The following is a 13,030-nucleotide window of genomic DNA, read 5'->3' on the forward strand; positions in this document are numbered from 1 at the left end:
TATACACAAACACTCAAGATTGCGTTTAAGATAAGATCATGGCAATTTTAATGAAATAAGATTATTAAAACATTAAAAAAAATTCAAATTACACTTATTTACACGTGCTTCATCTTTCTCAGCTCGTATTGATATTTCTCATGTTAAATTGATATTTAGATGAAAATTATTAAAAATATGAAAAAAAATATATATAAATAAGTCGAATTATTGTAGTAAGACCTAATTTTTAGGTAGCAAGCCAAAATCTAATTTAAGCCGATTTACGCACCGCACAACATCCACGTTTATATTTATATTATACGATATTTCGATGAATGGTTAATTTATATTATTTATACATGTATACAAGCCAATATATGAGGTAAGACGCATGTCATGTAAACAAATCGAGCGGGTTCTCGAACTTTTCGATATGATTTGTTAAATATTTGATTTGTATTTGAATTTATCGAACTCGAATATGTTCAAATTTTTTCCGGCACTCGATCTAAAATTATTTTGTTCGATAATTCACGTGCTATTTGAGCTATGATATTTTATTAATTTAATATAGTTATTTACTAAATACATATACATTTTGAGGCTTTCACATTTCAAACTTTCGAACCTCTATTGTCAAATCTTAATGTTCGAGGAATAGTTAGAATAGTTTTAGAATAAGTTCAAAACATTTCGAACCGAACTCGAGCAAAAAAATAAAAATTTTCAAGCTTTGAAACGAACTCAAATTTGAATATACTTAATTTGATCTTTAATTTTTTTTTATTTATTAATATTCAATTTGATTTCGTTCTTTTGCACCACAGTCAAGTGTCCATTTCGAGAAGGGGCCCCAAAAATTTAGCACATTTACGTGGTGGATTTGTCTACATCTCTCTCTTTCAACTTTAAATACATCCCCAAAAAAATTACATATATAACTCAACAACCAATACTCTTGTTAGATAAATTTATCGCAAACCTAGCTGAAACCAATGCAACATAATCCATAAAAATTTTATTTTGTTATTTTCTTTCACATTTGAGTTTCTGTCTCCTCTTCGATCTTTCTCGTTAATTTCATACATTTTGAAATCTTTACAAAGATCAGTACTGTCCAAATACTGACACATACGATCAAGTAAATTTATTCTTACAGGCTCAGTTACAAGTTAGGACAGAAACCTAAAAAATGTGGAGACTAAAGATTGCTGAGGGAGTTGACAGTCCTTACCTTTACAGCACCAACAATTATGTTGGTCGGCAGACATGGGAGTTCGACACCAATTACGGCACACAGGAGCTCCGTCAAGAAGCGGAGAATGCTCGTTGGCAGTTTTGGGACAACCGGAACCAGGTGAAGCCTAGCAGTGATCTCTTGTGGAGGATTCAGGTTCAATAAAATTTAACCCCATTCTTGTTAACTCATGCATGCTAGTAGCACGCAAGGTTCTAGAAAACGTGAAATGTGACGAAGCGTAACGATCAAGCTTTACATGTGATACTTTTTATTCCACATATTAAAAATTAAAATTTTAAAATGAGTTTATAATGAGATACAATTGACTTATATAGCAACTTGGGTTAATCATTTTCGTAAAGCGATGACGAATACGAAGTAATTACTATAGGAGCACATTGTACAGTCACGTAGGCGCAGGCCCGGGCTCGGAGCGTGACATTACAAGTTTAAAAAATGTTTTTAGTTTTTATTATAATTTAAATTATATCAAGTAAATCAATAGATTAAATAACACATGACATATATATTATAAGAATAAATGTATAAATTTTCAAGTTATCAAAAACATAAGTTTCGAAATCACAAATTACAAGAGAGTCTTGCCAAATTTGCTTTCGGTCCGCGTGTCAAAAAAAAAATATGTTTGAGCTCTTAGAGTCTTCATATCTCTTTTTTTTTAGATGAAAATGGGTATAAACATATTTTGTTGGGGATTAGAGATTGGAAACACATAATTTTTATGACAGGAACTAAATGCAAATTTAGGTTTAAGTATAAGGATTTAAAGCAAATTTAACCTTTTTGTATTGACTAATTTGTGTATTTTAAGTTGTTCATTTTTTTAAAAAAAATTAGATAGCACTTACTTGAAAATGCAATAATATATTTTCAAATATAAGTTATAAGTTCATGCATGTGATATTGACTGAATAACTGCGAAACAAATTACTGTTATTTATTGGGGAGTTGTTCCATGACTTAAAAACAAAGTCCCAGCCCCATTAAAGGATATTAGGGAATGCTTGCAAAATATTATGTCTTTAAAAAATTGATTAAATTAATATAATATTGTGAAGAGGTATGAAAAAATAAGAAGAAAGTGAAAAATTGAAGAAAAAAAAAAGAGGGTATTAATTAATGAAGTTAATAGTTAGTATTAGTAATAAAGCATTAATTATTAATATATTTTTTTAATGAGCAGTTTCTGCATGAAAAGAATTTCAAACAACAAATTCCTCAAGTGAAGGTTGGAGATGATGAAGACATTACTTATGAGACAACCACCGCCACCTTGCGGAGGGCCGTCCATTTCTTCTCCGCGTTGCAAGCCAGCGACGGCCACTGGCCGGCTGAAAATGCCGGTCCCTTGTTTTTTCTCCCACCTCTCGTAAGTCGATCGTCTGTGTCAGTATTTTGTCACTGATCTTATCCATTTTTCTTACACAATTTGTATGAACATCGGCTAATGTTAATACGCATGCAGGTAATGATCCTTCATATTACAGGCCATCTCAACTCCGTTTTTCCATTAGAACATCGCAAAGAAATTCTCCGCTACATATACTGTCACCAGGTGTGAATTAATTAATATAATGTCCTCTTAACAATAAAACCATAACTCAAATAACACAGACAAATTCATTTTCTTGATAATTAAATTCATTTCAATCAACAGAATGAAGATGGTGGTTGGGGTCTACACATTGAAGGCCACAGCACTATGTTCAGTACTGCACTCAGTTACATCTGTATGCGTATACTCGGAGAAGGGCCAGATGATGGTGAAAACAACGCATGCGCTAGAGCAAGGAAATGGATACTCGATCATGGAACTGTTAAATCTATACCTTCCTGGGGAAAAACATGGCTTTCTGTATGTTACATATATACACTGTGTTAAATATAAATACCTACAAATTATATATATGTTATAAATGTCTAACAAGTTTGATATTACAAAGAAACCAATCCAAGATCACAAACAACAACGATTTCACAACTCCAGTAATCCAGCACAAAAATAAAAGAAGAACTGAGCAATTACATGGTTCGATCACAAGTGATCTACGTCCACGGGAAGAAGAAAACAATTTTATTTATGAATCAGAGAATATTCACAGGTTACAACTCAACTCTTCTTTTCTTTTCTCTCTATCACAAACCCAATACCCGAGAATCCCAAGAAATTTAGAGCCCTGAGTTTTCCCAGAAACTATTCTCCCTTGCAGCTTGTGTAGGTGGATCAATGGAGTATTTCAGTTCGCCTGAACTCAATCTCAGCTGGAGATTTTGAAACTCTCTCTTCTTCTTTCTTTACTTGAGCGTAACCGTGAATCAAGAAGAAAACCAGAATCGTTCCCAACTGTATTGACGTCTCCACTGATATACCCGTTGGCCTTGACTTCCCTTTTTTTTGGGCCCCCATCTTGACAATCGATTTATTAGGCCCAAACATTTCAAGTCAATTTAACAATTCTCCACCTTGACTTGCAAATGTTTCCATTAACTCAGATGTTCCCCCTTCCAATCAGCCCCTGTGGGCTTCATGCTTTTCGCATATTGACTAGGTTCAGGCAATGCCTAAACTTAGCTGTAGGTAGAGATTTGGTAAGTGCATCTGCTGGATTTTCTTCTGTAGGTATCTTTATTACCTTCACACATCCTTTGCTGATAACATCTCTCACAAAATGTATTTTCACATCAATATGCTTGGACCTTTCGTGAAAAACTTGGTGTTTGGTTAAGTGTATAGCGCTTTGATTATCACAATATACCTTAACACCACTTTGTTCGATTCCCAATTCTGCAACCATCCCTTGTAGCCATATTACTTCCTTTATGGCTTCTGAAACAGCAATGTATTCTGCTTCTGTAGTAGAAAGAGCCACAACCGACTGTAGATTTGATTTCCAACTCACTGCTGTACCAAACATAGTGAATATATATCCTGTGCGAGATTTCCTAGTATCAATACTTCCAGCAAAATCTGCATCCACATATCCTATTAGAGCATTCTCCTTTGTTTCCTATTGCTTGAACATCAACCCCAGATCAGCTGAGCCTCTGATGTATCTTAGGGACCATTTCAATGCCTCCCAATGGCTTCGACCTGGATCTGACATGAACCTGCTGATGAGACTCACATCATGTGCCAAATCTGGCCTACTACACAACATACCATATATGATACTCCCAACACCACTTGCATAAGGCACAGTTGCCATATCTGCTCTTTCTTGTTCACTTTGTGGTGATTGGTCTGCTGAGAGTCTAAAATGGTGTCCAAGTGGAGTAGTTACAGCTTTTGACTTGTGCATATTAAATCTATGCAAAACCTTTTCAAGATACTGCCCTTGTGTAAGAAATAGAGTCCTATCCTTTCTGTTTCTTATTATTTCCATGCCTAGAATTCTCTTGGCACTTCCCAAGTCCTTCATTTCGAATTCTTTACTCAGTACAGCTTTGATTCCTTGAACTTCTGATTTACTATGACTTGCCACTAACATGTCATCTACGTACAAGAGTAAATAGGCCATGATCCTATCATTTTCTCTTTTTATGTAAACACAACTATCGTGGTTGCATCTAGTAAAATCATTCTTTAAAATAAAATCATCAAAGCGTTTGTACCACTGCCTTGGACTTTGCTTAAGTCCATACAAGGACTTCTTCAGTAGGCAGACTTTGTTTTCATTTCCAGCCATAGTATATCCATCCGGTTGGTTCATATAAATTGTTTCTTCTAACTCACCGTGTAGGAAAGCTGTTTTAACGTCCAATTGTTCCAGCTCAAGGTCAAAATGAGCAACCAAAGCAAGAACTAATCTTATGGAGGTGTGTTTAACCACTGGTGAAAAAATTTCATTGAAATCAACTCCTTCCACTTGTGAGAACCCTTTGGCTACTAATCTAGCCTTATACCTTTCCTTTTCAATTCCGGGGATTCCTTGTTTTATCTTGTAAATCCATTTGCATCCCACAATCCTTTGGTTTTTGGGTCGATTCACAAGTATCCAGGTTCTGTTTTTGGTTAGTGACCTCATTTCCTCATCCATGGCAGCTTTCCAGAGCTTTCTTTCCTTGCTGTTTAAAACGTTCTTGTAAGTTTTAGGTTCCTAATACACAATGTCCTCTGCCACATTGAATGCGTAGGAGATAAGATCAGCATGTCCATATCTTAATGGTGGATTAATAACTCTTCTTTTCTTGTCTCTTGCAAGAGCATAAGTCTTGATTTCATCAGTTCGCCCATCAGCCTCATGTTCTTGTAATTCCTCTTCTTGAGCTTCAGTTTCTGTTCCACTATTGTGATTATTTTCCTGTGGATTTAAATCTTGAAGCTACACGTCATTTTGGGATTCCCTTGAATCTGTCTCATTTATGGGATTTTTCTTCTGGTTATGTGTTGGATATCCCATCTTAGTTTCATCAAATATCACATCTCTACTTATGAAACATTTTTGTTCACTTGGTTCTAAACACCACAGTTTATAACCCTTGACACATTGAGGATAACCAATAAAAATACACCTCTTTTCCCTAGCATCAAGTTTTCTCTGTCTTGTATGAGAGTATGCCCTGCATCCAAACACCTTTAAGTGGCTGTAGTCTACTGGTTTACCACACCACAGCTCCATTGGTGTCTTAAAATTTATAGCTACAGAGGGGCATCGATTGAGCAGGTAACCTGCTGTTACAGCAGCTTCACCCCAAAAGGGTTTTGGTAATCCAGCATTCAATAGCATGCACCTCATCCTTTCCAATAGAGTTTTATTCATCCTCTCAGCTAGGCCATTTTGTTGGGGTGTGTAGGGGACTGTTTTATGCCTGGTTATACCTAATTTTCTACAGAACTCATTGAATTCATCCGAGACAAACTCTAAGCCATTATCCGTCCTTAGGTGTTTTAGCTTAGATCCAAGTTTGTTTTCATTCATTTTGTGCCACTCCTTAAATTTTCCAAAGGTTTCTGTCTTATTTTTCAAGATAATGACCCACACTCTTCTTGAGAAATCATCTACAATGCTCATAAAATATTTCCCTCCACCATGAGTTTGTGTTTGAGCAGGCCCCCACAGATCAGCATGAACATATTCAAATGGTTTGGTTGTTTTGTGAGTTCCTGTTGTGAACTTGACTCTTTTGGCTTTTCCCAAGACACAGAATTCACAAAATTCTAAACCATTCACTTTGTCACCACACAAGAGGTTTTGTTTTGACAATTCAACTAATCCTCTTTCACTAACATGGCCAAGCCTCATGTGCCAAAGTCTTGCCATTCCAGTTTCTGAATTTCGTATGGTGGCTGTATTTCCTACCACTGTACTTCCCAGTAATGAGTACAACCCATTTTTCCTTATTCCTTTCAGGATGGTCAGGGATCCTTTCATGACCTTTAAAAGACCATTTTCTGCTTTAAATGTATGACCATTCATTTCTAATATGCCAAGTGAGATGAGATTTCTCTTGAGTTCAGGAATGTACCTGACTTGTTGAAGCAATTTTTCAGTGCCATCATGCAGTTTCAACCGGATGTTACCTGTTCCAATTACTTTACAACCTTTGTTATTTCCCAGCAGTACTAATCCACCATCCCCTGGTTCCAAAACTTCAAACCAGTCCTTGTTAGGACACATGTGAAAACTACAACCTGAATCAAGAATCCATTCCTTGTTTGTTGCAGTTTGATGAACCACTAGTGCGTCTGCTGATTCATAACCATCTGAGATTACAGCATCACTTTCACCATCGTCCTTTCTATCATGATCTTTCTTCCTATCAGGGCAGTCCCTTTTAAAATGACCTTGCTTGTGGCAATGATAGCATTTAAAAGGTGTCTTGGAATTCTTATTACTGCTTGTTCTTGATGAGTTTGATCTTGATCTGGACTTAGCCTTCTTGTGCCATTTTTGTTCACGCTTTTCTGGCCTACCTCGCACAAATAGGCCATCAGCACCATTTGATTCTTTTCCTTCAATTTTCTTCTGCAGTTCTTTAGCCTTCACTGCAGATTGAACTTCATCAAGGGATATGGTTTGTTCCCTTCCATAGAGCATAGCATCCTTAAAATGATCATAGCTCTTTGGAATCGAATTCAGCAATAGCAGGGCTTTATCTTCATCTTCCAGTTTTACATCAATATTCACAAGATCATCAATGATCTTGTTAAACTCATCAATTTGCTCTGAGATGGTCTTATCTTCTGTCATCTTGAAAGAATCGAGCCTCTGTTTTAGATAGAGTCTGTTGGCTAGAGATCTTGTCATGTAGAGAGACTCAAGCTTTGTCCATATTGCACTAGCAGATTCTTCCCTTGCCACTTCCCTAAGGACTTTATCCCCTAGGCTCAAGATTATGGAGCTGTGCGCTTTATCAAGGATTTCTGCTTTCTCCTTTTCATTTAGAGATTTTGAAAGAGCTGCTTCTCCTTTTAATGCTTCGACAACTCCTTGTTGAACCAACATGGCCCTCATCTTTACCCTCCATAATCCAAAATCATTTAGCCCTGTGAATCGTTCAATATCAAATCTTGTAGACCCCATCGATATGGTTTAGTTTCCCACAGACGGCGCCACTTGTTATAAATGTCTAACAAGTTTGATATTACAAAGAAACCAATCCAAGATCACAAACAACAACGATTTCACAACTCCAGTAATCAAGCACAAAAATAAAAGAAGAACAAAGCAATTACGTGGTTCGATCACAAGTGATCTACGTCCACGGGAAGAAGAAAACAATTTTATTTATGAATCAGAGAATATTCACAGGTTACAACTCAACTCTTCTTTTCTTTTCTCTCTATCACAAACCCAATACCCGAGAATCCCAAGAAATTTAGAGCCCTGAGTTTTCCCAGTAACTATTCTCCCTTGCAGCTTGTGTAGGTGGATCAATGGAGTATTCCAGTTCGCCTGAACTCAATCTCAGTTAGAGATTTTGAAACTCTCTCTTCTTCTTTCTTTACTTGAGCGTAACCGTGAATCAAGAAGAAAACCAGAATCGTTCCCAACTGTATTGACGTCTCCACTGATATACCCGTTGGCCTTGACTTCCCTTTTTTTTGGGCCCCCATCTTGACAATCGATTTATTAGGCCCAAACATTTCAAGTCAATTTAACAATATATAACTTTGCGAATCTACTTAGGAAAAAGTTAATAAGTTCGAATTTTTTTGCTTGTTTGTAGATACTTGGAGTATTTGATTGGTCTGGAAGCAATCCAATGCCTCCTGAGTTTTGGCTTCTTCCTTCTTCTCTTCCTATGCATCCAGGTATAGACAAGCATGCATATATGCCCATACATAAGAGTGTATAAATATACACATATACAAATGAAAAATTACAATTTTGGTCATTTAACATGCCTATTGTTTATTTTTAGTCTGTACGCGTCAAATTGCAGTGTTGGGCCAATAAGTTGGTGCTTGTTTTCATTTATAATCCTGTTTTATCTGAGTGATAATGTAGCACCAGAAAATGATGACTTAGAGCCGGAAATTGTTGATATGTCCGACGCCACATCAGCCGATGATTAAAAAAAATAAAAGAAAAACAATGATCAATTTGTGGATCACGACTGCAATTGATGATTTACATGATTAAAAATGGAAATTTTAATTTCCCAAATATATATCTCATTAATACTCATTATGTGATGATTTTTCCAAACTGAAACGCATGCAGCAAAAATGTGGTGCTATTGCCGAATGGTATACATGCCAATGTCATATTTATATGGCAAGAGATTTGTGGGACCGATCACTCCTCTCATTTTACAGTTAAGAGAAGAATTATATGATCAGCCCTATGAACAAATCAACTGGAGAAGTACACGACATCGGTGTGCAAAGGTAAATAACTGATCACGCGTACATGCGTGCTCTTTCTTTCGCTTAAAAAAAGCTTGTAAAAGTAAAACCTGAATGCAGGAGGATCTGTATTATCCTCACCCACTATTACAAGATCTGATATGGGATTGCTGTTACTTGTTTGTCGAGCCTTTGTTGACTCGTTGGCCTTTCAATAAGTTAAGAGAAAAGGCTCTCCAAGCTGCTATAAAGCACATCCATTATGAAGATGAAAATAGCAGGTATATCACAATCGGATCTGTTGAAAAAGTGTTGTGTATGTTGGCTTGTTGGGTTGAGGATCCAAATGGAGACTATTTCAAGAAACATCTTGCTAGAATCCCTGACTATATATGGGTTGCTGAAGATGGCATGAAAATGCAGGTGCTTCAGTAATTTTCTAAGCACCAAACTTAATATTTTCAAAAATTTAAATTGATAGATATCTTCTTTTAAGAAAAAAATGTTGATTTTGAACTTCAGAGTTTCGGAAGTCAAGAATGGGATACTGGTTTAGCAATTCAAGCGTTGTTAGCTAGCAATTTGAATGACGAAATAAGCGAGACTTTAAAGAAAGGACACGACTACATAAAAAAATCACAGGTACTTGTAGTTCCAGTTGAGTTTTTCCTTGCAAAAAAAGCTTTTGGTTTAGTTGATATGGGATACTGACATTGAACCTGCAGCTTAAAGATAATCCTTCGGGTGACTTTAAAAGCATGTACCGCCATATTTCTAAAGGGGCGTGGACTTTTTCGGATCAAGATCACGGATGGCAAGTATCAGACTGTACTGCTGACGCCTTGAAGGTATACATCCATGTTCAATTCATAAAGAAAAAGATAGGTTCCTGGAAACTAAGTGCTTATTTATATAACATTTTTCTTGGTATTGATTTTTCAGTGTTGCCTTCTGTTCTCTATGATGCCTCCGGAAATTGTCGGAGAACAAATGGAAGCTCAAGGACTGTACAATGCTGTGAACATATTGATTTCTTTGCAGAGCAAAAACGGTGGCTTACCTCCATGGGAGCCTGCAGGAGCCTCAGATTGGTTGGAGGTATATATTCTTCAGAAAAACAAGATATCATCTTTAAAAAACATGCGTTTGCGTGTGATCAATTCTATTGATTCCTCGCACTAAAAACTCAGTAATTTTTTTCCCTCTATTCAACAGGTGCTCAACCCTTCCGAGTTCTTCGCTGACATTGTTATCGAGCATGAGTAAGATTCCCATGAGCCCTTTTAAATTTTTTGGGTAACACATGCTTGATTTCAAATTATAATTTTAATGAGATATTTGATACATATAGTTATGTTGAGTGCACTTCATCAGCATTGCAAGCCGTTGTTCTGTTCAAAAAGTTGCATCCTGCGCACAGAAAGAATGAAATAGAGAACTTCATTACCAAGGCTGTCGGATACCTTGAAGATGTTCAAAGGCCTGATGGATCATGGTATATATTTTTCATCTGTTCAATTATAATTATGTCAAAAAGTGTTGGGATATCAGGGAAATAAACGAAGTAACGTCGTAGCGGAACATCATTAAGTAATATCAATAATGAATAAGATGAACATCAATATTTATAATGGTTCACCTCAAGATTGAGCTACGTCCACTCTAAACCTCTCAAGAAAATCACTTCTTTATTAATAACAAATAAGACAAGAGAATTGATAATACAAAGTAATTCACTCATAACAATTCGATTTTAACACTCATTTTCTCTCCATTAATCATATTCTTTCTAAAGATGAACACTCACTCCTTAAGAAATCTCACACTAAATCTTTTATCTCACTTCTACACTTATGATTATAGATGAAATGATTTTGCATTTTAGTGTGATTTTGAAATATTGAAGAATGAATGAGTATTTATAGGTGAAGTATAGAAAAGAAAACAAAAAATTATACATCATTGAATACATAATCAAACTTAATAATGTTTGACTAATCAACACATGTGTTTATAATTCAAAAATGGTGTTCTTTGAATTCAAACCTTGCAACAGCTCTACAGTATTCCAACTTCCATTTCGGCTATGTATTGGTTATTATATCATATTCTTTTTCATTGTGTGAATTTTCTCAAGCTTTAACTTCGTATGCAATACATCTCGTGGTGATTGATGCTCCCGGTATTTCATGTAAAGCCTGCACTCCAAATCATGAGAATAATGACGGATGTTTTTCTCGAGGAAAATACAATTTTAGTCTTTGTACCTCACTACTAAACGTTTTTGGTTTCAAGATATTTTAACTTAACGCTTTTAACTTCATTGTTAAAGATAACTACAAGTACTGTTGTTTTATTTCTTTTAAAGTTTATGGACTATAGAAAAATTATGTCTCAAAAATAAATGTGCTTACTTGATTTCGGAATTAATATTAAATTTTTAACAAGAAATTCATAATTTCATCGGTTTCAAAAAATTTAATAATCTTTTATATTATTTTAAATTGAAAAAATTCATATTCATAAAAAAATTAAGATACCAATGAACAAAATTATTTATAAAATAAATTTGATAAAGCTTACTATTTTAATACGGGCTACAAAAAGAATTCAATTCCTTGTACTTGATTCTTGCGTTATTTTTAACCATAAAGTTAAAAACGATGACTAGTTTTGTGATGATTTTGAATGTATATAGACTCAAAACGTTATAAGGAAAATACTTATAAGCCATACTGCCCTCAATTTGTTTGTCAAAAGGTATGGAAGCTGGGGTGTATGCTTTACGTATGGCACTTGGTTTGCGCTGAGAGGACTCGCTGTTGCCGATAAAACCTACAATAATTGTTTGGCTGTTCGGAAAGGTGTTGATTTTCTACTGAAAGCGCAGAGGGATGACGGTGGTTGGGGAGAAAGCTACCTCTCATGCCCGAATATGGTAATTTTTTTACTAACTGGATCAAAAGTGCAAACAAATAAATATACACACGATTGAAATTGCAAGTTTCCATAATTTTAATTATAGATAATATGTCTGAAAACAGGAGTACACGCCACTAGAACGCTCAAACTTGGTGCAGACCGCTTGGGTTTTGATGGGTCTAATCCATTCAGGCCAGGTTAATTATCCTCCCATTTATAAACCGAAAAAATAGAAAAACGTAAGAAATAAATATTTGTTATTATATTTCAATTAACAGGGTGAAAGGGACCCAACACCCCTCCACCGTGGAGCAAAACTACTGATAAACTCTCAGCTTGAAAATGGTGATTTCCCACAACAGGAAATCACAGGAGCTTTTAGGAAAAACTGCATGCTGCATTACGCTTTATACAGAAATACATACCCGATATGGTGTCTTGCCGAGTATCGCAATCGCGTTCCACTGCCTTCATCACCATCAACCATATATATATGAGAAATAAACGAGATGAAATATCTCCAAGTTGTTAAATTCATAGTTAAAACTCGTATGAAAAAAATATCCAATTGAAATCTCGTATGCTCAATAAATTTGTAGCTAAATCCCACTGCAGATAATTCTTTTGTGGTAACGTTGAGTCTAATCAGTTGAACATATATATATANTTGTTTTAATTTTAAAAAAAGATTTAGACTACTAAAATTTTTCTCATATCCTTTTTTATCATATTATTTTCTTTTTTTATTTTGTAATATTTTCTTAATAATGCATATATTTTATTATAATATTCAATTATTACAATCTTTTTTGACAATCAATGATATGCAATTTTTCATTTACAATGTTGTTTGATTATTATTTTCTTTCATGTAAATTGACAACAATTTCTACTGGATGCTTTTACCTTCCTAGTCACCTTTAATTTATTACACTTATACTTGATAATATATAAACTACACATTATTATTAGGGGTGAGCAAAATTTCGGTTAAACCGAATTAACCGACCGAACCGAATCAATTCGAAAATTCGGTTCGGTTATTTCGGAAATTCGGTTTTCAAATTTAAAAA

The 13,030-nt window shown here is 35.1% G+C and overlaps 1 protein-coding gene across 3 annotated transcripts; it reads left to right on the forward strand.

The window, feature by feature from the left end:
* Nucleotides 1-952: 952 nt before the first annotated feature.
* On the forward strand, nt 953-12,586 carry LOC140987262 (beta-amyrin synthase 2-like). Of its 3 annotated transcripts, none has more exons than XM_073455704.1 (15): nt 953-1,375; nt 2,427-2,612; nt 2,709-2,798; nt 2,901-3,098; nt 8,414-8,498; nt 8,911-9,077; nt 9,156-9,458; nt 9,558-9,677; nt 9,761-9,883; nt 9,978-10,133; nt 10,251-10,297; nt 10,387-10,530; nt 11,796-11,973; nt 12,080-12,154; nt 12,236-12,586. In XM_073455704.1, exons 1-15 carry the CDS (start codon nt 1,175-1,177, stop codon nt 12,452-12,454), a joined length of 2,292 nt encoding a protein of 763 aa, XP_073311805.1. In that variant the 5' UTR covers nt 953-1,174; the 3' UTR covers nt 12,455-12,586. The 3 variants fall into 3 exon arrangements, with proteins under 3 accessions (XP_073311805.1, XP_073311806.1, XP_073311807.1); XM_073455705.1 differs by having other exon boundaries at nt 953-1,339; XM_073455706.1 differs by lacking the exon at nt 10,387-10,530.
* The last annotated feature ends 444 nt before the right edge of the window (nt 12,587-13,030 follow it).

The sequence above is a fragment of the Primulina huaijiensis genome, chromosome 11 (genome assembly GCF_012295235.1).
Source record: "Primulina huaijiensis isolate GDHJ02 chromosome 11, ASM1229523v2, whole genome shotgun sequence".
Classification (NCBI taxonomy): Eukaryota; Viridiplantae; Streptophyta; class Magnoliopsida; order Lamiales; family Gesneriaceae; genus Primulina; species Primulina huaijiensis.

Bases quoted from the DNA above. Each gene is read 5' to 3' on its own strand.
- LOC140987262 (XM_073455704.1), top strand. From the start codon at position 1,175: ATGTGGAGACTAAAGATTGCTGAGGGAGTTGACAGTCCTTACCTTTAC. The intron at 9,678-9,760 runs GTACTTGTAGTT...TTGAACCTGCAG, and splicing joins ACTACATAAAAAAATCACAG to CTTAAAGATAATCCTTCGGG. The intron at 9,884-9,977 runs GTATACATCCAT...TTGATTTTTCAG, and splicing joins GTACTGCTGACGCCTTGAAG to TGTTGCCTTCTGTTCTCTAT.